At 37.1% G+C, this 25,702-nt stretch overlaps 1 protein-coding gene across 1 annotated transcript in view; it reads left to right on the top strand.

The window, feature by feature from the left end:
- The first annotated feature begins 5,101 nt into the window (after nucleotides 1–5,101).
- The window catches only part of LOC113771056 (6,7-dimethyl-8-ribityllumazine synthase, chloroplastic-like), a 33,511-nt gene continuing 12,910 nt past the window's right edge, over nucleotides 5,102–25,702 (top strand). The window contains exons 1-3 of the mRNA XM_027315683.1: nucleotides 5,102–5,279; nucleotides 13,059–13,114; nucleotides 14,538–14,633. Coding sequence (XP_027171484.1) covers nucleotides 5,102–5,279; nucleotides 13,059–13,114; nucleotides 14,538–14,633 — 330 coding nt within the window. The remainder of the gene's footprint in view (nucleotides 5,280–13,058; nucleotides 13,115–14,537; nucleotides 14,634–25,702) is intronic.

The raw sequence follows: 25,702 nt of genomic DNA, 5'->3' as shown, positions 1-25,702 counted from the left end.
ACTACATTGCGTTTCTGCACTTGTACTTGATGCGATTCGTGTTGTTATGATATTGTGAGCCTATGGAACGGCTCTTGACATAAATTGCTTATTTGTATGATGTTGGGATGTTGTTGAAGAAAAATAATGAAGCCTAAATGGCTGGAAATTAGGTAAACACAAAGGGCATGCTGCCCGAATGTTTACTCGAGGTCTAGAAAACTCTCTTTGTGACTTGAGTGAAGGTTAAGTGATTATTCCTTGAACTATCGAGGACCTTTGTCATTTGTTTATCAAGGGTTATATGTTAGGACTTGACCGAACTTGTACCCTTAGGAAAACGATATGAATCACTACGAAACCGTTTTATTTGCACTTTTGACTCAAGAGTCATCTTCAAGCAAAAATGTTATCAAATTTTTCAGTTTGAAGAGCGAGCAACTATTTCACGACTACTCTCCAAGTGAATTCCAGTTTCTTGATTTTGATTGAATAAAACGTCTAAGTTTCGAATCTTAGTCATATTTCAAAGTTCTCAAACTGAGTTTTATCGCAGATTTGGACTCCGAACCCGGAGTATACCCTGAAAGTGATCAATAAAGGCACTATATCTTTTGGTGAGTGCTTTCAAATACTGAATTGAACTTGATACTTGAACTTGATACATGACCAATATGAGTACATGTTATATACGTGAATTGATAGGGCAAGAGTGTACTTTATCGCACTTGCCCTTACGTGATATACTTGTTTATTGATTGCAATTGACTTGATATACTCGTTCATGATGTGCGCACTTCCTGGAATTCCGGAAACCCTGTGGCGAGTTACTCGAGTCGAGCCGGCAAGGGCCTGGTCGATTAGATAACAAACCCTGGGTCACTTGTAATGTCGAGTGGAGTGTTATCTCCTCGACTAACGGTATACTCGAGTATTACCACCCATGTTTATTGAGGATTTTGGGCCCAGTAGGGGGTGTGAATGGTGGACGGAGAGTCGTGTAAGTGGTGTTCTACTGGATTGGTTACTTACTTGAAAGTTGACGGAGTGTCAACTACTACGTGATCAAGCTTCTGGTAATGAAATGGGAATTTGGCTCCTGAGAGTCATCCGTATCCTTATACTTTGGAGTGATTATTGCTTATTGGATTATTGTTGCTTGTGAAAAACTTCTACACTCGCTCATTTTGAGATTGCTACTTGACGTGTTATTGTTCACATTTATGAACTCTTCATGCTCGTTACTTTGCTATATCGAAACTTGTACAAAAAAAAAATAATGGTCAATTTGCTATTTGGAACCTCACTGGGTTTTTAGCTCATACCACGCTATTTGTTTTCCTTACAGGGATACGAGTGACGCGCGAGACTTGTAAAAGCTAGCGTAGCCTTTTGTTTTGACTTTTGACTTTTTGGTCTTGTACTCGCGCTATTCCTTGAATGGAACATGATGTACTTGGATTGTATACGTTTTGAGCTAGTTTGGTGTATTAAGACTTTGTACCCCGTTTTCTATCAATGTAAATTATAAGCTTGAATTGTGAATGTTAATTATGGTTCATGGATGTGTGTACATGACTCGATTGAGTTAGTGAGTGAGTCCTGGCGAGAGCTGGGCAGGCGGTCCGCCGAACCCTTTGGTATGCCTTAGGGGGAGGTGGGGTCGCAACAGCGTCAGCCTGTGCAATAATAAAAATAAAACCTAACTGCCACTAAAAGCAGTCAATAATTAATCCTAGGTACTGGAGCAGGGACTCTAGGTGTGCAATGGGTTATTTGATTCACCCTGTTCCCGAAGAGTTTACTTAATCCGATATACCAGAATTAATTAATTGACGAAATTTACTAAATAGTAGACAGTGGTAAGCAGGGTCGTCTCCTCAGGGACTGGGGATAATTTGTTTCTTCTAGAGTTCAGTGCATGGGGGATTTTTGGAGAATATAAAATAACTAATTAACTAACTAATAAAACAACGAATAGAAATAAACAGAAATTAATCAATAACCAATACGACTCTAGCCAAAAGTACAACTTTTCAGACACAGTCCATTCACTTGATCATCGATGCAAAGATAATCCAATTACTCATTACTAGATTGGTTATAGTTGTCACACACGCGATGAACAACCAGTCTTTCCTTAATTTCTCGATAGTTAAGGTACGACCGTTAACTATTTCCCTAACCAAGAAATAACCCTAGGTACGACCATAGGATTTAATTACCCGATTGCATTAATAATTAGAAAAGCCCAACCCTAATCAACAAACACGCTACAAGGGTTTGTTTAAGTTAGATCATACGTTTTCCTAACATGAAACCAATCATGCTAGTCGCCACTGGTATTAATCAATTGAACAATTACGGATTCAATCAATTAATTTGGCATTAGATCATTAGATTAATTCGAATATCGGGCCCTTGACATTCAAATAACATAACAGGCATAAGCAATTACATCAGGAAACGTACAAATACCAATGAATAAAAGAAATAAATAAAATTAATTCGATCTCACAGATATTTGGAACCGCGCCTTCAAGTTGGCCTTCGACTAGATGAGAGGTTTAGCCACCCCGTATAAATAAATCTCCAAGTAATTTAACTGAGGTCCAGGCCATCAAAAGAACTAAGAAAGAAAAAAACTAAACTATGCTAAAAGCTAAGCTAAAACTATTGATTGAGAGATCTCTATACGTCTGCTTCTTTTTAAAGCCAAAGAGGACTAATGCCTCTCCTAGTGCGTGGATCCCGCCGAATTAAGAGTCAAAGTGCAAGAAAGTAACTCTGCCAAAGTTCTTGTTTTTAGTTTCCTCTTACCCGTAAGACTCCTAGTACAAGTCCACCCTTTTCAGCATAAAGATAGGAAATCCCTTTTTGTAGCATCCTGTGGAGCCCGGCTTGTATTTCCTTTTAGAACTTCCCATGTGTGGAGTGTTTTTCTCAATAAAATCTCCTTTTTAGCACTTGTTTGCTCCACTTCCTGTAATTAGGGCCAAATACCAAATATAAGTACATTTCAACAATTAAAACAATATTTGGTAAGGACAAAGAGGGAAATTAACCATAAAATTAACAACAAATTATGCCCTATCAATTCCCCCCACACTTGAATTATGTTTGCCCTTAAGCATGAGAACAGCAATTGAACACCAAAATTTGACAATGGCTATTGCTCCGACTACCATATTGTCAAGATACCCAGAAAAAACATATATCAAGCATCACAAGTTAAGATCCAAGAAAAATCACTCTGGTTAGCTTCCCAACCACCAACTCCTCCAATTTAAAGCAAACTAATCTAAGAAAAAGGAATGGTTGCTCATATCTATCAGCAAATGGTCCAACTATTAACCAAAATCTCGACATTAAGATCACAAACCGGCAAGCTGAATTATTCACATACTAACACAATCTTTACTTTACTTCTTTTTTTTTTTTAGTAACAAAAGACTTAGTCTATAGCCCTTAGAGCCTTTTGACGCGAACTCCAACATTTGCCAGATGGAAGAGTCCGGTTACTCAGCTCCAATCGCTATGGGACCACGCACTCATAGTAACTACTACCTTTTGACGCGAGAATCGACACTTTAGGTGAAGATCCCCGGTTACTCAGTAGTCACCACTAGCGGAGTACAGTCATCTCTTATTTACAATCATATAGCACAATAACTAAAAATAACACAAAAATAACAGCAGCCAGCCGCAAATTTCCAAACATGGAGAACTAAAATTAATAACTGGACCAATTCACATGAAAAATGCCAACAATCATTCCCTATGCTTCGAAAAGTTAACCAAAAATTGGAAAAGTTCAGCAATTACTGATATTCACCAAAGAGATATTCCTGAACTTAACCCCATTAACTTGATACCCATTTATTACTAAAACTTGGTAATATCATAATTAGAGACAAAAATCCAACATCAAAACTTGGTATTCATATGAAGACTGACCACTAGAAAAAAGAAAAGAAAATAAACGAAAAAGAGATAAATATCAAACTAAAAACAAAGGAAAAATACCTAAAAATCGAAAACTGGAAATACTAGCATCCAAACTAATCCCCCCCACACCTAATTCACACATTGCCCTCAATGTTATAACTTAACAGCAAAAGTAAGCAAAAGAGCAACGGTACTTCCCTGAAATCACGGGGACCATGGCGGGGCCACAGCAGTGGGTGAGGCCGGAAATGGTTGATTTGGGTTGGAGTAGGCTAAGGTCGAGAGGTTCCGGACCTAGAAGAGGACTTTGATCTCACCATTGTCGCTAACAGGTAACCCAATCAACAGGAATAAAATTGCCAACAAATAGAGGAACAAGTAAATACAGATCAGTAGAAATCAATATCCTCTAGTGAAGTCAACAATCAACCCAATAAGCACAGGTATCTCCCAATTCAAAAGGGTAATGAACAATAAATGGCCCACCAAATTAGCAATGTAAAGCCCTGAGCAATTTATGCCCAACAATTCAATCAATACCAGAAAATCGCCCCAAACAATGTAACAGTTAAACTCCATCGGCCATGGACGTCCAACCAACTTCACTCGAACAAACTAGTAGCAGTGCGAGTGACTAAACAAAGCTACAAATTTCAACAACTGGACACAAATCCACCCAAAATCTCAACAACTGTCTCCAATTGGACAGTCAACTACACAACTACACTTACTAAAATTAGCAAATGATCCAAGAAATTGGCAACTCCTGTAGCAGTAATTCAGAAGTTGGACAAGAACAACTCAACCCAAATGCTCAGTAGTCAACTAGGCAACCAATAACACAGGAGTAATAAGTGTTATGCCAACTGCCACAACCAGTACCACTGGTGCATGCACAGGGAAAAATTAAATCAAAGAGCCAACCAAATCCACTAAGAAATACAAACAACACTAGACAGTACTCCAAGAGCCTAAACAAATGACAATTATATTAGACTAGGCAAATCAGTTGCAGGACATAACCCAACCCATTGGCTCCCGTAACAGCGATGCAACCCAATCAAATTCACTCAAAGAAATTGCAATCATCAAAATCCCCTCAACATCAAGAAATCGGAATCGGAGACTACAAAATTAATAAAGAAAACCTGGCACCAGGGAGGTTGGGCTACCGATGGCGGCGTTGATCTGCGCGTCGCGACTAGTGGAGGTGGAGTGGTGCGCGAGGAAGTGGGCTGGACGAGAGGTGGCGGCGATGGAAGCTGGTCAGCGACGTGCGGCAATGGATGAGAAAGGGAGAACTGGTGGTGGCGGGCGCGAGAGGAGATGGAGGAAGAGTGGTGGTGGCATCTGTTAGCTGGTGGAGCACGTAGCCGCTACCGTGGAAAAGTTGAGGGCTGCGAGGAGCTGGTGCAGGGACTGGCTTGCTTTGGAGCGGAGCTCGCGGCAGGGAGAGAGTAAGAGCGAGCAGGTGGCAGGCCATGGGTTGCTAGGGGCGCGCGAGCTCAGGAGGCTAGCGACGGACGGCGAGGCGCGCTGGAGTGGAGCTTGAGCTGCGCGAGGTGGAGGTGCACGTGAGCTGGGGCTAGGCGAGCAGCCGAAGCAGGAGAGCTAGCTGGAGGATGAGCTAGGCGCTGGGCTGCGCACGGCAGAGCGGGAGAGAAGGAGATGAGCTGGAGGGAGGTGCGGCTGTGGCCGTGGCTCGCGGCGCTGGGTAGCTCGTGATAGGTGGCGCGCGAAGTAGAGAGATCGAGTGGCGGAGAGGAGCTGGTGGCTAGTGGAAGTCCATGGTAGGAGACAAGCTGATGTGGTGGGTGATGAGCTGATGGAGGCGCGCTGTAGAGCACGAGCTCGAGAGAGAGAGGAGATCTGGGGTGGGCGGTGGCGGTGCGAGGTGGAGCTGGCGGCGGACGAGCGAAAGAGACGGGAGAAAGGGAGAAATAGGGGCAGCGGGGAAGAAGAGGAAGAAAAGAGAAAGAAAAGAAAGAAAGAAAGAAGAAAAAAGAAAAAGAAAAGAGAAAAATAAAATAAAATAAAAGAAAATAAAATGGTTTTGGGGGTTCTTTTTTCAATGTTTTTTCCCAATTTTTTTCGGATTTAAATTTTCAAAATTTGAATTTTTGAAGAAAAAGAAGAAAAAATGTTTTTTTAAAAAATTTTTGAATTTTCTCAATGTGAAATTTTAAATTTTTTTTTTTGGGTTTTGGGTCGTCAAACACAGCATAGGCAGGCCAAAATTATAAAACGTCCACTGACCTCAGGAATCACTAACATGGCGTAGGCATGCCAAGATTGCATTTCCTGCCAATGTCACGAGATGTTGAGATTTGACCAACACCGCGTGGGCACGCCAAAATTAGCAAACGTCCACTGACCTCAGGAGTCACAAACACCGCGTGGGCACGCCAAGATTGCTATCCTGACCACAGTGGAGGAAAACATTAAGGCCGACCACAACCTAAATAAGAAACGACATAATTAAAGAATTTAACAACGAAAAACAATAAAATTAATATTTGGGTTGTCTCCCAAAAAGCGCCTTTTTTGTAATGTCTTTGGCTAGACATTGTCATATTTGCTCAGGGAGGATAAAATCTTGTGGCTCGTTTCAATGTTTCATCCTTTATATAGTTCTGATAACCCTCGTAAATAGAGTAATCCTTGAGCACACGAGCTACGGTCTTCCATGGACCAGTTGATGGCGCCAAATAATCAAACAGTGATCTCCATTCTTCATCCACTCCTCCATCAAGAGCATTCAACGATTCAAGATATTTGACCATAGCTACTCTTAACTCATTTCTGCAATGAGACTCAAACACTTCCGGTATAACAAAATCAATCTCATTAACAGAAGTTATAGAGTAAGAGTCAGGGGAATATAGATTAAGGGATGGAGTGGGTGTCATCGCATTTAGTAATTGCTCACTGGATTCGTTCACCAGGGTAATTTGATGTTGGAGTCTCATGTCTTCCACTTCAACTTCCTTTTCAACTGCATCTTTGGATCCTCCTTCTTGAGACTCTTGCAGTTCCATATCACTTGTCAGAATAATTGTACTCTTACTTTCCTTAGAGTCATTGATGGTCTGTGAGGGCAATTCTGACATGAATGACAATTGTTGAGACTCTTGTTGTTGAAAACTCATTGGCCCCTTTTCATAATTAACGTTGGAGTTATCCCACCATCCTTGATCATACCGGTTTGAATAAGGGTCATACCACGTTTGAAATTGAGGTGGAAAATCTCCAAATTTTTTTTTGAGATAGTCACTCAGGTAGTCTTGATATTCGGGGCACATACCGGTTGAATGATCCCTGGTATAACAAATTTCACAGGTTGCAGCAGCCATTCTTTCTCTAAGAGAGTTTAGTGCCTCTAAATATGCAAACTTAGAAAAAAAAACAAGCCTTATTGCCTTCTCTGGAAACAAAATCCAGTCTATCACCAAAATACGGAGTATTAGAAGCCATAAACTATATAAAAAAAATGAGAGAAAAATAAATAAAAACAAGATGAACTCAAAAGGCAACAAATTAATAACGCCAGTCCCCGGCAACGGCGCCAAAAATTGACAGGGCGTCAGCCTGTGCAATAATAAAAATAAAATCTAATTACCACTAAAAGTAGTCAATAATTAATCCTAGGTACTGGAGCAGGGACTCTAGGTGTGCAATGGATTACTTGATTCACCCTGTTCCCGAAGAGTTTGCTTAATCCGATATACCAGAATTAATTAATTGACGAAATTTACTAAATAGTAGACAGTGGTAAGCAGGGTCGTCTCCTCAGGGACTGGGGATAATTTGTTTCTTCTAGAGTTCAGTGCATGGGAGATTTTTGGAGAATATAAAATAACTAATTAACTAACTAATAAAACAACGAATAGAAATAAATAGAAATTAATCAATAACCAATACGACTCTAGTCAAAGGTACAACTTTTCAGACACGGTCCATTTACTTGATCATCGATGCAAAGATAATCCAATTACTCATTACTAGATTGGTTATAGTTGTCACACACGCAATGAACAACCAGCCTTTCCTTAATTTCTCGATAGTTAAGGTACGACCGTTAACTATTTCTCTAACCAAGAAATAACCCTAGGTACGACCATAGGATTTAATTACCCGATTGCATTAATAATTAGAAAAGCCCAATCCTAACCAACAAACACGCTACGAGAGTTTGTTTAAGTTAGATCATATGTTTCCCTAACATGAAACCAATTACGCTAGTCGCCACTGGTATTAATCAATTGAACAATTACGGATTCATCAATTAATTTGGCATTAGATCATTAGGTTAATTCGAATATCGGGCCCTTGACATTCAAATAACATAACAGGCATAAGCAATTAAATCAGGAAACGTACAAATACCAATGAATAAAAGAAATAAATAAAATTAATTCGATCTCATAGATATTTGGAACCCCGCCTTCAAGTTGGCCTTCGACTAGATGAGAGATTTAGCCACCCCACATAAATAAATCTCCAAGTAATTTAACTGAGGTCCAGGCAATCAAAGGAACTAAGAAAGAAAGAAACTAAACTATGTTAAAAGCTAAGCTAAAACTATTGATTGAGAGATCTCTATACATCTACTTCTTTTTAAAGCCAAAGAGGACTAATGCCTCTCCTAGTGCGTGGATCCCGCCGAATTAAGAGTCAAAGTGCAAGAAGGTAACTCTGCCAAAGTCCTTGTTTTTAGTTTCCTCTTACTCGTAAGACTCCTAGTACAAGTCCACCCTTTTCAGCATAAAGATAGGAAATCCCTTTTTGTAGCATCCTGTGGAGCCCGGCTTGTATTTCCTTTTAGAACTTCCCATGTGTGGAGTGTTTTTCTCAATAAAGTCTCCTTTTTAGCACATGTTTGCTCCACTTCCTGTAATTAGGGCCAAATACCAAATATAAGTACATTTCAACAATTAAAACAATAATTGGCAAGGACAAAGAGGGAAATTAACCATAAAATTAACAACAAATTATGCCCTATCACTTATCTTTGGAATTTGTAAACTTAGTCTTGTGAATAAGTATTATCTCTCCAAATTACATAATGATGTTTGATTAGACTCAACTGATTATGAATTATTTGAAATATGTAAATCTTATTCACTAATAAAAGACTAAGTTGGCCTTTTATACGAAAAGGTTTAAAGAATTGTTAAAATTCATATTATAATATATGTGACATATTAACAATTCATGTTAGAGTTAATTATTTCTCATACTTTACTACTTATGTTAATGACTACTCAAAAATGAATATGTGTGCTTTTTAAGTACAAATTCAATGTATTTGAGAAGTTAAGCAGTTTAAATAGAAAGTAGAGGAATAAATTAGTGAAGTGTCGAACACCTAAATATGATCGAGGAGAAAAATACCTATTCTAAGGTGAAGTATTGGAATACTAATATTTGATCAAAATGGAGAATGCTTAGTTCAAGGGTTTCAAAATTATTTAAAAGAAATGAAATTCTCAAGTAAAATAATTCTTCCTAGATATCTCGATTATTATTGAGTAATCTAGAAAAGAAATTATTTCTTATGAGATAAGATGTCCCATGCAAGTTCACCAAAATAGTTTTGGAGTTTGTCCTTGATAAAATTGCCTCTTGTACACTAAATTTTGGAGTTTTTCATTGGAGGGCCTGGATTGGCTTTTGATTCAAATATTGACGTAGCATGATGTAAGAAACAAGATTTAGTTAATTCATTACAAAATGCTATTCTGAACTGATCCCAAGCTCTTTTTCTTTTCTTGTTTTTAGATCTTTTATAGGGTGTTTATTTTGGTCAAATTGCTGCCCTTCGCATTGACATATAATGGACAAAATTAAACACAACACTAATGATAGTAGAGTAAAATGGTCATTTTCAATAATGCACATATTGTGCACGTGACTAGCTCAATTATAAATTTTCAATTTTTCATTAGAGGTCCTAGATTGGCTTTCGATTCAAATATTTACATAGCATGATGTGAGAAATAAGATTCAGTTAATTCATTATAAAATGCTACTTTAACCTGATCCCAAGTTCTTTTTCTTTTTTTTTTTTTTGTTTCTAAATTTTTGCTAGGGTATCTATTTTGGTGGAGCTGCCACCCTCCGCGATGACAGATAATGGACAAAATTAAACACGACTCTAATGATAATATGGCAAAATGGTCATTTTTAATGGTGCACATATTTGTATATGACTAGATCCTTTATAAATTTTCAATTTTTTATTAGAGGGCTTAGATTAGCTTTTGATTCAAATATTTACATACCATGACGTAAGAAACAAGATTCAATTAATTAATTATAGTTTGAACTGATACCAAGTTCTTTTTCTTTTATTGTTTTTAAATTTTTTCCAAGGTATTTTTTTTGGTGGAGCTGTTGCCCTTCGCAGTGACATAAATGGATAAAATTAGATATGACTCTAATGATAATAGAGTAAAATGGTCATTTTTTATCGTGTGCATACTATGTACGTGACTAGCTTCGTTATAAATGTTTAATTTTTCATTAGAGGCTCTGGATTGGCTTTTATTGAAATATTTACATAGCATAACGTAAGAAACAAGATTCCACTTGTAGGAACAAAAGATGGACTTTGGTTACAAATACAATGACAACACGAAGCTGGATCAAATCTAGATTCAAGTATCTTTATCGTCAGTCGTCACCCTATATTTACCATTTTTCATGTAAAAACAACTAACCGAATTCCTCTTACTCTAAACAGAAATTGGATTTGGGGTACAATTAATTACAATGGCGACAAGAAGGACTATGAAGTGCATTATCCACTGTATAACCACATATTCACAATTTCACAGTTGGACGCAAAAAAAAAAAAAAAAACTCACCAAAGTACTACCCACAGCAACAAAAATTAGATTCTTGGGTCAAACAAAATGGCAAATATTTGAATTAATGAAGGGAAAAACATTCACTCAAAATTTGAATTAATGAAGGGAAAAACATGCAGCATTAATGAAGGGAAAGGCATGCTTCTTGGGGGAAGAAAGGCAGTTCAAAAGAGTATGTTCTATCGTTTGGATTAGTTATTTTTGGGGGGTGTTTTTAAAAAATTTTGCTGTAGCAAAGTTTTTAGAGTATATTTTGGGATATTTAAGAGTAGAAGAGTTTCTAAAATATATTTTGAAATATTTTTTAAAATTTTAAACTAATTTTTAGATTATCTTTTAGAGTATTTTTTAAAAATTTTCATTGTATTTGAAAAACTAGTTTTTGAAAAACACTCCCATCCAAACAGTTATCTTGCAACTTTTCAAGTCGTAAGATTTCTGTAGAATAACTATTATTTATTTTAACAACCTTTAGGTAAAAAATTCCTTGGCTTCAATTTATTTTGGGAAACAATGGATGAAGCAGGATAAATTGGTTAATCATATTTTGCAACCTCAAATTTTGGACTTTCAATAGGTCTCTGGGGTTGCCTGATCTCGCCCCATTTCGTCCCACAACGATATAGGGGTTGGACTTTCATTATGTATGGGCTAGGCTTGTTGTTAGCTTAAAATTTAGCCCAAAATTGACATGCACTCAATTTAGACAAATACAACTTCAGCCTGATATAAGTCCAACCCATATGTCCATATGTAAACAATTAATTATATGTTCAGTAACTAAAACTAATATTCATACAATAATTACAGTGATCATATTTTCTTGTTTGAAGTATGTTAAACTTTGATTTGTTTAATCATTATCTTATGTTTTTAGTAAATATAAATTTTAAAGGTGAAATCATTGGATTTGGGCTAATCCCTTTTTCGCCCTGAAGCCTAATGAAAAAAGGAACAAGTTTGGACTGTAATATTTCTGACCCAAATGGGGCAGCTCCGAGCCGAATAACTAGGACTTGAGCTTATCAGAACCTAGGCCAAAAGGCCCAATCGACAATACTACTTGAACTAATACCTTAAAAGGTTATCTCATTATCATGCAATCACAACTGTTGGAATAGTCCAATCACTTATAGAATCCACAAACAAAACTAATGGAATAGTTACTACTCTTAGTTACCTTATAACTAAAATTAGAATATCCTATTACCACCTTACTTGAGAGTGATAACTGACAATTACATTAGAATAGAACGAATTTAGATTTAAGGGAGTTGGAACTTTAGTTCAGGGACCAAAGTTAATAGAGTTGCAAAATAGAATTAATCCCAAGATACGTTGGAAACATCAAATGGGATAGAGTTGGGAAGGGTAAGAGCTATTGAGCTAATTATATGTTTGAAAATCCACTTCCTTCATAATTTTATTATAATCTTTGAAGATTTCTAATGTGTTTTATGTCAAATTACTTTATATTTCAAAATTCTAATCTAATTTCAATAGTAGTTCTGTGTTAGCATTAATATTCTCCTTGTAGTTTTTTGTTTTATTTTTTAAAGATTTTTTCTTTGGCATTTTTTGCCTTACAAATCAAAAGTGGTCAATAAGAATGAAGTGACAGAATTGTAGGCAAAAATCTAAATATACGAAAAACACTGGAAACTCAAAAATTGGATCCGAATTGGTCACTTGATTTGAGCTTATTTTTGTTTATGATTTTAGCAACCAAAACGGTGCGTTTCAGCGTCCATGAAGGAAACTTGTCACTTCAAGTTCGTTAATTAATTGTACTATGAGATATGGTAATAGGCTTTTTTTTTTTATATTGATGTGAGTCGTTAGGGCATAAACGCACAAAATAGAGAGGGTAGACTAACAATTAAATTCAAACATTATCACCTACCTTTTAATTACGTAAACTTTGCCCACCAAATTTAAATTTTTGCAAAAAATAAACATTGGTCTCACTACTTAATACTCTTTTCTAAAAGTAGAATAGAAAAAAGCTATGGAAATAGATATCCTAATTCATTTATTATTTAGCTTTTCTTAATGTTAAATCGTATCCACTATTGATACCAAGTGCAGCATGCCTTTTCAATTCTTCTTCTTCTTCTTAGGTTAGATCATGGAGTCACATATTTATTTATTTTTATTTTGAAACTGGTCCTAAATCCAAGTTAAAAAGCTCTCAATCACTATTAAAGAGAGCTTAGATGTATCAATGGCTGAAGTAATTGCAGCTGGGAAGTCTTGCAGCTGTTCGACAGTTGACTGGGTCACTCACAACTACTGAGGGTCTCCGTTTTGGCATTGTCAGTGTCATTACAATTTTCCTTTCTCTCATCCATGCATTTTTTATTTTATATTCCAATCTTGTTTGAGATGCTTTATTATGTCAATTAAATTCCTCTGTCCAATTGTTGGCTTGACAATTAATATTATAGTATCGGTTTTTTTTTTCGGGCCATGAATTCAATAAGGAAAAGAAAGGTCTCATGTTTCGTCAAATGTGCTGTAATGACCCTAGATATTTTCACTAGATATTTCTGAGCAGAAATGTATCTGCCATGCTTTCCTTTTCAGGTAGTTAGTTAGCATTTCAGATAGTTAGTTAGTCAGCTAGCTGTTAAAAGGCATGCATGCATGCATGCTCATTCTGTTAAGAGATTGGTTAGTCGCCGAAGAATCTAGAGGGAGCATTCTGTATAAATAAAAGCATAAGGGGGACGGAAAGAGTACGCAATGAGATACAACTAATTCAGTTTCCTTCCCTGTTGCACAATCTTTTCCTCTCTTCCCTCTCGCACTTCTCCTCCTTCCCTACTTTCCCTCTGCTACACCCTCTACCTTCTTAGCTTATTCAAATCATAACTAGTAGTACCATTACATGTGCAAGGAAATGTGCGTTCCTTTTTCCTGGGCCAACTTTGGAAGCATTTTTTTTTTGGAAAAAGTTCTTAACTGGCTTTTCAACAATGTGAATAAAATGCTCAGAGAAAGGATTTTCTGGAAAATGAAAGTTATTTGAGTACAAAAGGGGTAGAAAAATAATGACGAGATATATAGCTTATGAGCGACTGAAATATCTTGTGTGAATTCTGTTTTTTCAGTTAATTTATAGATTTTTTTTTTTAATTTTAGCTATCTTATTTGTTCTGATGGGTATTTTCTTAGAAGTAGCATTATTTTGTTAAGTTGGTTTTTCTTCTTACTTCAACTAGGGTTTTTGGCTGATTATTTGCAAATCTAATATTGGGAGTTGTTGATTAGTGTTGTTAATCCGTTTGGATTAGCTGTTTTTGGGGGGTGTTTTTGAAAAATTTTGCTGTAACAGAGTTTTTAGAATATATTTTGAAATATTTTTAGAAAATATTTTGGGATATTTAAGAGTAGAAAGAGTTTTTAAAATATATTTTGAGATATTTTTTAAAATTTTAAAAAAATTTAAACTAATTTTTAAATTATCTTTTGAAGTACTTTTTAAAAATTTTATTATATTTAAAAAAATAATTTTTGAAAAACACTCAAAAAACAGGGGATTCAAATCTTTTACTATATAAGATGCAATAGATTTAGTAGAATGCAGGCTTGTAAAATATAGATGATTCTTGTTGTATAGTATCCATTGTCAAAGAGAAATGACCTAAGGCACAGTTTTGACATCCATGTGGCTTTTCTTTTGAGTTGTGAAGCGTTTTTTTTATTATTTTGGATTGTATTCTTTTGTGTGTAAAGGTGGCGGCTCGCTTCAATGAAATTGTCACAAAGCCATTGTTGGAGGGACCTTTGGACACTTTCAAAAAGTACTCGGTGAAAGAAGAAGATATCGATGTAAGTGATTTTGAGCTAGTATTTGTTTTCTTGTTGCTGTTGGGGAAATCGGGTAATTTTCCACTCAAAAATACAACTAGTGATTAAACCGATTCAATAATTTTCAGAAAAGATTGTCGAAACAATCTCCTTAGACAGAATTACCATTCCAAGTAAATTTTCAGGAAAGGCTGGAGGGGTCACAAGCGGTCCCACTTAAAATTCAGTCTCCTAGACAGAATTTACGTGCACGGTGTATTATCACAACTAGACCCGTATATACATATATATTACGTACACACTAATAAGAAAATACACCCAAATGAATCGTATAAAATACTACAAATAAACCCGACAAATATAGACAAATATATTGAATACTATACTTCAATAGAAAAGAAACTACTAAATAAGTGCGGAATAAATAAAAGAGATAAAGAAAGAACGCACCCGAAAAATTGATAACGGAGTTCGGCCAATTTTACCTAATCTCCGAGCACCACTCAAGCAGCCTGCTCTTATAATTTAAGAGAAGAAAAAAATTACAAAAGAATTACAAAATCTTTTTTGGGTAATTCTTTTGTTTTTGGTGTTTTTAGTACATCTCAATTGGGAGGACTTGAGAGTTATTTATAGTTCTCAAGCCAAGTTTCTACCAATAATCCCACCGATATGGGATTAGAATTGTGCCAAAGAGAAGTCAACAATGTTGGCTTCCAAATTCAAGAATTGAAGCTGCCAATATTTGTTGAAATTCAACAAATCTCCATCTTGGCATAATTTCTAATCCCACGCAAAAATACAAACCTTCTCCCTCAAACAAATAACAAATGGCCCTAGCGGTACCTCCAAACTTGCGCCGTCAGGCGCCAACTCAAATGTGCAGGATGTTAACCAAGTTTAAACAATGTTTAAATTTGGCTCTTGTAACCACCATGGTCAGCATATCTGTAGGATTTTTCATAGTCCGAATCTTCTGGAGAAATATCTCCTCTTCTTCGAGAATTTCCAGCACGAAATGATAGCGAACATCAATGTGCTTCGTTCTTGCATGCAAGACTTGGTTCTTTGCTAAGTTAATAGCACTCTGACTATCACAAAACACGTCAATGTGTTTTTGACAAACTCCCAAGTCTTCAAGCAATCCTTGAAGCCAAATTTCCTCATTTACAGTTTCTGTAATCGCCATATACTCAGCCTCCGTTGTAGACAAAGCCACCGCTGACTGCAAAGTAGACTTCCAACTAACTGGCACTGTGACGCCCCGAAAAGTATAAGTGTGAGAACCCGGAAATTTTCTAATTTTCTAGGGTTTATTTTATTTAATCGCCCGCCTTTTCTACATTTTCTTTATTAGAAAAATTTCCCAGATAAAGTTTATGAGCAAAGATAGTTTTAAAATGATTTTTCTAGTATCGGTTAGTTTTTGAGAAATTAAGAGCGTATTTTGAACGTGGGACTCGCAAGTGCGGTAAATGCATTATATTTTTGACAACTTGTTGGAAATTTGTATTAAGTGATATTATTTTACAAAGTGTTAAGATATTTGTATTGGAGAGACAAAAAGATAAGTTTTAAACCAAAAAGGTGACAAGTGTCACCTTGTGATTTAATCTTGGATTTTGACCATTTAACTTTACCTTTACCTTTACTAAATAAATATCAAAAATTGACCAAAATCATCTTCATTCTTCATACTTCTTGGCTGAACACATTGAGAGAGAAAAGAGAGAAAATCTTTCATTTGGTCACTTCAATTCTTGTCCAAATCTTGAGTTCCAACCGATTAAATTGCAAACCACTCCATAAAACCACTTAAGGGAGTGATAGTGAAGTGTTGTGTGGAGTTATTTGGAAAGCTAAGAGGACTTGTTGCTCTCTCTCTCTTGTTTCTAAGGTGAGTTGTGAAGGATCCCTCTCCTCCCTCTAATGATGCTTAATTTATGCTTAGTGGTGGTATAAGGTGCAACTTTATGGATTATATTGTGATTTTGGTTGAATTGGTGAAGTTTTATAATTTTTGGGGATTTTTATATTTTCATACGAGTATGATTATGTGGTCATGTATGATGATTGGAAATGATGTTTAAGGACTCTATGAGATGGAAAAAGTGGACAATTGCAATCAATTTCTGTTTTGGAAGGAAAAGTGGAAAACTAGGTTTCAATGTTCTTCATTCTGTCCGAATTTATAGCTCATAGATAGAGGCCGAATTGGCCTTGTTTTAAAACATGAAAGTTGTAGAGAATGACATTTTAGAGGTGTCTACAAAATTTCAGGTCAATCGGAGTAGCGTAGAATGAGAAAAGTTGAAATTACTATTGCTGTTCTGGTTTTACCTGAATGTAAGAATTGCGCCTGTAATTGGTTGTTTTGGCTGGAATTGCTTCCGAATTGGTTGTTGAGGTCTTCTGATGAAATTTATCCTATTTCTTAGCTTTCAGCTGGTTTTGGAATTTCTGGATTTGGACTTGGATAGCCTGATTTATGATGTTTCCGCTTGAATGCGTTCAGTGAATCTGTTTTTGTGATTCTGGTATGGTATCTTGCATTTTTGACCTGGTTACACTCGAAACTGGGTTGAGTGACCTTCTGTAATATTGTAGCCCTGTCTCTTATCTTCGAAACGGTGGGTCTTGCACCTTCATCCGACAATCGTAGCGCCTTTGGTACCATTACCGTAAAATGACGTCAAAACTGTTTTTCTGGTTTTGAGCTTAACTTTCATTTCCGGACTTTTCCCTAGCTTGACTTGTACTAGTACTACTTGGAGCTTGCTGAATGGCTATTGGATGAACTTGTTGTTGTGTGTGTACCTTTGGGTTGGAATGAGGAAATAATGAAGCCATGATGGCTGGAAAAGTTAGCAAATTCAGGGGAAGTGCTGTCCGAACTTTGAAGGGATTTGTTTACATTGAGTTTGTGATTTAAGACTTGGATTTGAGCAAGGCAATGATATTTGATGGATGGTTTCTGAGCCATGGAGGTGAGTGACCCTAAACTATTTTCAAAGTACTTGTGAAACGTTTCTTGCATTATTTACTTTTGAACTGTTTCCAAAGTTACTTTTGAACTGTTTTCTTGCATATCATGCGTGCTTATATGAGAGTGTTCCTTGTTTGATATTTCCTTGACTTATTGGCTTGTTATTATGGATTGATAATGTGTTAAGTGCTTTCAATGATTGTTAAAACGAGTTTTCTGGGCGAGTGTGTACTTTATCGCACTCGACCTAAATAAATGTGAAATTTTCATGATTAATGATTAAATGCTAGTTGCGCATGAATGTAAGCCGTTTGGCTGAATTGGGCCCTGCCCTTCGTTACCGATCGACTCGAGCCAGAAGCGGACTCGAGCCAGAAGCGGACTCGATCGGGCGATATGGTGACCCTGGGTGAATTTGGTATACTCGAGTATTACCTTGTAGTCCGGCCACGTCCGAATGGGTGGAGTCCGGCCAACGTCCGGAAAAGGGATGAACGAACAAAAGGATGAACGAGGGATTCTACTTACAAAAATATTTTTTTTAAATGATTGAGGGAATAAGGGAAAATGTTAGGGGATCGAACGAATAAACAAATAGCTCCATGTGGGCCCGTATCCTTTTAATGAATGTTGCTATCGCTTTCCATTGTAAATGTTTCTTGAATTATTGATACTCCATCAATGATTTATGACATCTTTGAAATGAACTATTGTGAAACCGATTTGATTACTGATTTTACTGGTTACTCGCTGAGCTTCTACCTCATCCCAAAACTATTTTATTCCCCTCCACAGGGCTCGTGGCGAAGGAAGGACTTGTAGTACTTGTTCACGTGACTGGATGGCATATATCTTGTACAGTTTGGATTTGGAATCATTTTTTATGTATAGTTGGGAATTATTTTCGCTTCGCTTATGACATGTAATTATGGGAGACTTGGATGTATATTTGTGGACCATGTGATGTATTTTTGAGATTTATATTGTAATATATTTGAGGACCGTAGTGAACGACTGAGTCCCGGCGAGAGCTGGGCAGGCGGCCCGCCGAACCCTCTGGTTCGCCTAAGGGGGAGGTGGGGCCGTCACAGTTGGTATCAGAGCTTAGGTTTCAGATCTCGGTAATGTATCCTAGGCTTGAAGTTTAGGATGCCGGACTGTGGGTTTGATTTGACTCTTAGTGTTTACTTGGGATATTAGTGATTTTTGCGGGATGTCTTGACTTGATTGGTACAAGAGGGAATGTCGAGGACGACATTCTTTTAAGGAGGGGAGTTTGTGACGCCCCGAAAAGTATAAGTGTGAGAACCCGGAAATTTTCTAATTTTCTAGGGTTTATTTTATTTAATCGCCCGCCTTTTCTACATTTTCTTTATTAGAAAATTTCCCCAGATAAAGTTTATGAGCAAAGATAGTTTTAAAATGATTTTTCTAGTATCGGTTAGTTTTTGAGAAATTAAGAGCGTATTTTGAACGTGGGACTCGCAAGTGCGGTAAATGCATTATATTTTTGACAACTTGTTGGAAATTTGTATTAAGTGATATTATTTTACAAAGTGTTAAGATATTTGTATTGGAGAGACAAAAAGATAAGTTTTAAACCAAAAAGGTGACAAGTGTCACCTTGTGATTTAATCTTGGATTTTGACCATTTAACTTTACCTTTACCTTTACTAAATAAATATCAAAAATTGACCAAAATCATCTTCATTCTTCATACTTCTTGGCTGAACACATTGAGAGAGAAAATCTTTCATTTGGTCACTTCAATTCTTGTCCAAATCTTGAGTTCCAACCGATTAAATTGCAAACCACTCCATAAAACCACTTAAGGGAGTGATAGTGAAGTGTTGTGTGGAGTTATTTGGAAAGCTAAGAGGACTTGTTGCTCTCTCTCTCTTGTTTCTAAGGTGAGTTGTGAAGGATCCCTCTCCTCCCTCTAATGATGCTTAATTTATGCTTAGTGGTGGTATAAGGTGCAACTTTATGGATTATATTGTGATTTTGGTTGAATTGGTGAAGTTTTATAATTTTTGGGGATTTTTCTGTTTTCATATGAGTATGATTATGTGGTCATATATGATGATTGAAAATGATGTTTAAGGACTCTATGAGGTGGAAAAAGTTGACAATTGCAATCAATTTCTGTTTTGGAAGGAAAAGTGGAAAACTAGGTTTCAATGTTCTTCATTCTGTCTGAATTTATAGCTCATAGATAGAGGCCGAATTGGCCTTGGCTTAAAACATGAAAGTTGTAGAGAATGACATTTTAGAGCTGCCTACAAAATTTCAGGTCAATCGGAGTAGCGTAGAATGAGAAAAGTTGAAATTACTATTGCTGTTCTGGTTTTACCCGAATGTAAGAATTGCGCCTGTAATTGGTTGTTTTGGCTGGAATTGCTTCCGAATTGGTTGTTGAGGTCTTCTGATGAAATTTATCCCTGTTTCTTAGCTTTCAGTTGGTTTTGGAATTTCTGGATTTGGACTTGGATAGCCTGATTTATGATGTTTCCGCTTGAATGCGTTCTGTGAATCTGTTTTTGTGATTCTGGTATGGTATCTTGCATTTTTGACCTGGTTACACTCGAAACTGGGTTGAGTGACCTTCTGTAATATTGTAGCCCTGTCTCTTATCTTCGAAACGGTGGGTCTTGGACCTTCATCCGATAATCGTAGCGCCTTTGGTACCATTACCGCAAAATGACGTCAAAACTATTTTTTTGGTTTTGAGCTTAACTTTCATTTCCGGACTTTTCCCTAGCTTGACTTGTACTAGTACTACTTGGAGCTTGCTGAATGGCTATTGGATGAACTTGTTGTTGTGTGTGTACCTTTGGGTTGGAATGAGGAAATAATGAAGCCATGATGGCTGGAAAAGTTAGCAAATTCAGGGGAAGTGCTGTCCGAACTTTGAAGGGATTTGTTTGCATTGAGTTTGTGATTTAATACTTGGATTTGAGCAAGGCAATGATATTTGATGGATGGTTTCTGAGCCATGGAGGTGAGTGACCCTAAACTATTTCCAAAGTACTTGTGAAACGTTTCTTGCATTATTTACTTTTGAACTGTTTCCAAAGTTACTTTTGAACTGTTTTCTTGCATATAATGCGTGCTTATATGAGAGTGTTCCTTGTTTGATATTTCCTTGACTTATTGGCTTGTTATTATGGATTGATAATGTGTTAAGTGCTTTCAATGATTGTTAAAATGAGTTTTCTGGGCGAGTGTGTACTTTATCGCACTCGACCTAAATAAATGTGAAATTTTCATGATTAATGATTAAATGCTAGTTGCGCATGAATGTAAGCCGTTTGGCTAAATTGGGCCCTGCCCTTCGTTACCGATCGACTCGAGCCAGAAGCGGACTCGGTCGGGCGATATGGTGACCCTGGTTGAATTTGGTATACTCGAGTATTACCTTGTAGTCCGGCCACGTCCGGATGGGTGGAGTTCGACCAACGTCCGGATGGGTGGAGTCCGGCCAACGTCCGGAAAAGGAATGAACGAACAAAAGGATGAACGAGGGATTCTACTTACAAAAATATTTTTTTTAAATGATTGGGGGAATAAGGGGAAATGTTAGGGGATCGAACGAACAAACAAATAGCTCCATGTGGGCCCGTATCCTTTTAATGAATGTTGCTATCGCTTTCCATTATAAATGTTTCTTGAATTATTGATACTCCATCATTGATTTATGACATCTTTGAAATGAACTATTGTGAAACCGATTTGATTACTGATTTTACTGGTTACTCGCTGAGCTTCTAACTCATCCCAAAACTATTTTATTCCCCTCCACAGGGCTCGTGGCGAAGGAAGGACTTGTAGTACTTATTCACGTGACTGAATGGCATATATCTTGTACAGTTTGGATTTGGAATCATTTTTTATGTATAGTTGGAAATTGTTTCCGCTTCGCTTATGACATGTAATTATGGGAGACTTGGATGTATATTTGTGGACCATGTGATGTATTTTTGAGATTTGTATTGTAATATATTTGAGGACCGTAGTGAACGACTGAGTCTCGGCGAGAGCTGGGCAGGCGGCCTGCCGAACCCTCTGGTTCGCCTAAGGGGGAGGTGGGGCAGTCACAGGCACCTTAGCAAACGTGAACAAGTATTCAGTCGTAGAACGTCGGTTATCCAAATCACCTGCATAGTCAGAATCACAATATCCAACTATACATTGACCAGGTGATTTATCCTGTTCAAATACTAATTCAACATCTATAGTATCTTGGATATACCGTAGAATCCATTTCACAGCTTGCCAATAACCCTTGCCCAGATCATGCATAAACCTGCTTACTACACTAACTGCCTGTGAAATGTTGGGTCTTATACACACCATTGCATACATCAAGCTACCAACTACATTAGCATACGGGACTTTCGCCATGTATACTCGTTCTTCATCTGTCTTTGGTGATAATAGACTACTAAATTTTAAATGAGGAGCAAGCGGAGTACTTACAGGTTTTGAATCTTCATTCATACCAAAACGTTGTAGTACCTTATTCAAATATTGATTCTGTGTCAGACAAAATTTGCCTCTCGTTCTATCCCTACTTATCTCCATGCCGAGTATCTTCTTGGCTCTTCCCAAATCATTCATCTTGAACTCTTTACTCAACTGAGCCTTCATTTTGTCAATTTCAACTTGACTCTTTGATGCTATCAGCATATCATCAACGTACAAGAGTAAATAGATGTAGGAATCATCTCGTAACTTGCGCAAATACACACAGCGATCGTATTTACTTCTGGTGTACTTCTGACCCATCATGAACTGGTCAAATCATTTGTACCATTACCTCGGTGATTGTTTCAATCCGTACAACGATTTATTCAGTTTACAAACCCAATTCTCTTTACCAGCAACTTTAAATCCATCTGACTGAGCCATATAGATTTCCCCCTTCAAGGCATAGTGAAGGAACGCGGTCTTCATATTAAGTTGAACTAGCTGCAAATTCAACTACGCTACCAAGGCCAACAAAATTCTAATTGAGAAATGTTTAACAACTGGAGAAAATAACCCATTATAATCAACTCCCTCCTTTTGAGCGTAGCCTTTAGCCACCAATCTTGCCTTGTAACGAATATCATTCTTGTCAGGAAATCCTTCTTTCTTTGTAAATATCCATTTGCATCCAATTGCCTTCTTGCCCTTTGGTAGTTGTGTTAACTTCCACGTCTTGTTCTTCTAAAGAGATTGTATCTCTTCTTCCATATTTTTTGTACTTCGAATTGTATCAGAAAATGTGGATGGAACATCATCAATAACTGGAAGTGCATAGGCCACCATGTCAAAAAACAAGCAGGTTTATGAATTTCTCGTCTTACCCTATTAACGGAAATTGACTCTTGCTGCTGCTGAGGTTCTTGGGTTGAAACCTCTTCTTCATCTGACTCCTCTTCTGCCATGGAAGAGTCACTGATGGTGCTATTTGCTGGGTTCACTATTATTTGCTCAAACTCCACCTGTTTCGGCGTACACTCATCCTGTTGCGGAGTACCACTGGTCCCATTTTGTGTTACCTTATTCAACATGGCAGATTCATCAAAGGTAATATCCCTACTGATAATGGTCATCTTTACTTCTAGACACCACAAACGGTATCCCTTAACTCCAGCATTAAAGCCCATAAAGAGAGCTTTCTTTGCACATGAATCCAATTTTGATTCATTTACATGATAATGTGCAGTAGAACTAAAAATACTTAAAGAATCATAATCTGTTGCAGGTTTTCCAAACCATACCTCTAATGGAGTCTTGCCACCTATTGCAAATGATGGCAAGCGATTAACGAGATATTGAGCGTATGTCACAGCCTCAACCCAAAACTTTCTGCTTAACCCAGCATTAGATAGCATGCAACGTACTTTCTCCACTAGTGTCTTGTTCATACGCTCTGACAACCATTCTGTTGCGGTGTTTTTCTAATTGTGAAGTGCGGAACTATGCCACATTCTTGGCATATCTTCTGGAAGGAATCAGTCTTGTATTCTTCACCGTTGTCTGTTCGGAGAATCTTAATCTTTCTTTCCGTTTGGTTTTCAACTTGAGCTTTCCATTTAAGGAAAATTCTTAGCACCTCATCCTTGCTCTTCATAATAAACACCCAAACTCTTCTGAAAAAATCATCAATAAAAGTGACAAAATAATACCTGCTACCAAAGGATGGAGTCTTGGCAGGTCCCCACACATTTGAGTGCACATAATCCAAAATACCCTTGGTATTATGGATATCAGTGCCAAATTTCACTCTTCTTTATTTTTCCGAAACATAATACTCACAAAATTCTAATGTGCACACTTTCGTACCTTTCAATAATTCTTGTTTGGCAAGATTTTGCAAGGATTTTTCACCAGCATGTCCTAATCGCATGTGCCACAACTTTGTTGCCTCCACATCCTTCTTGCTACTGGAAGATGTTACTGCTGCTGCTGTCCCAACAACTGTACTATCTTGGTAGTAATACAGATTATTCTTCCTCATACCTTTCAACATCACAAGTGCTCCCGAAATTACTTTAAGAATTCCATTTCGCATCTTCACTTCCAAGCCTTTTGATTTCAAGAGTTCCAAGGAGATAAGATTTCTCTTCAAATTTGGCACGTACCGAACATCTTTCAGGATTCTAGTGGATCCATCATGATTACGCAACTTGATTGAACCTATCGCAACTGTTTTACATGGATTGTCATTTTCCATGTACACAACTCCACCATCAAGTTCTTCAAATTCAAAGAACCACTTCCGCATGGGAGACATATGGTAGGTACAAGTTGAATCCAAAATCCACTCATCTGAATGGGATGTCAAAGGTGATACAGTCAAAGAGAAATCTGATTCCGCATCACTTTTGCATTCTACAACATTTACGTCTTGCGGAACTTTTCCTTTCTTCTTTAACTTTGGACAATCTTTCTTCCAATGCCCTTTCTCATAACAGAAAGCACCTTCATCTTTGGCAACTCTGCTTTTCGATTTGGACCTTCCTCTTTTCCCCTTTGATTGGCTTTGTTGATGATCTCTTGCCACTAACGCTTCATCTGCTGTAGCTACTTTATTCTTCATTTTATCCTACTTTCTCAATTCATGACTATACAAAGTAGAACATACAGCATCTAAGACACATTTTCCTTCCCATGAAGTAACGTAGTTTCCAAATATTCAAGTTAATCAGGAAGGGACGACAACAATATCAAAGTCAAATCTTCATCTTCAAAATTTACATCTAAATTTAACAGGTCTGCTACTAACTGATTAAACATAGTGATGTGTGCATTCATAGTAGTACCTGGTTGGTAATCGAATCGGAACAATTTTTTCTTCATTAGGAGTTTATTCTGACCACTCTTCTTCAGAAATTTCTCCTCCAATGCCCTCCACAATTTTCATGCAGAAGTCTCGTTCTTGAAAGTATACTTTTGGTCTCTGGAGAAACACGATCGAATAGTTTCGCATGCCAATCAATTTATGGTACTCCACTCCTTCTCTTCTATGTCATCTGATTTTTTTTCTTCAATGGCAATGTCAAGATCCTGTTGGAAAAGAGAATCATGACCTCGCCTTGCTACATGCCGAAATGGCCAGTACCGTAAAATATCTCCACCGCCAGCTTCAAACTTGACATTGGAATCCTTGATTATGTGGACGAGGAAGATGCTCCAGTTATAATTCTTGACGTGGAATTGTCAGATGCCATTACAGACTCAAATGATAATATTCAATATAACAAACTACAAACAAGCCAAAGGACGAACCTTCGGTTCTGATACCCCTTGTTGGGGAAATCGGGTAATTTTTCACTCAAAAATACAACTAGTGATTAAATCGATTCAGTAATTCTCAGGAAAGATCGACTAAACAATCTCCTTAGATAAAATTACCATTCCAAGTAAATTTTCAGGAAAGACTGGAGGGGTCATAAGCGATCCCACTTAAAATTTAGTCTTCTAGACAGAATTTACGTGCACGGTGTATTATCACAACTAGACATGTGTATACATAAATATTACGTACATACGAATAAGAAAATACACCCAAATGAATCGTATAAAACACTACAAATAAACCCGACAAATATAG

This window comes from Coffea eugenioides, chromosome 5 (assembly GCF_003713205.1).
Source record: "Coffea eugenioides isolate CCC68of chromosome 5, Ceug_1.0, whole genome shotgun sequence".
Taxonomy (NCBI): domain Eukaryota; kingdom Viridiplantae; phylum Streptophyta; class Magnoliopsida; order Gentianales; family Rubiaceae; genus Coffea; species Coffea eugenioides.
This window is presented reverse-complemented; position numbering and strand designations above follow the sequence as displayed.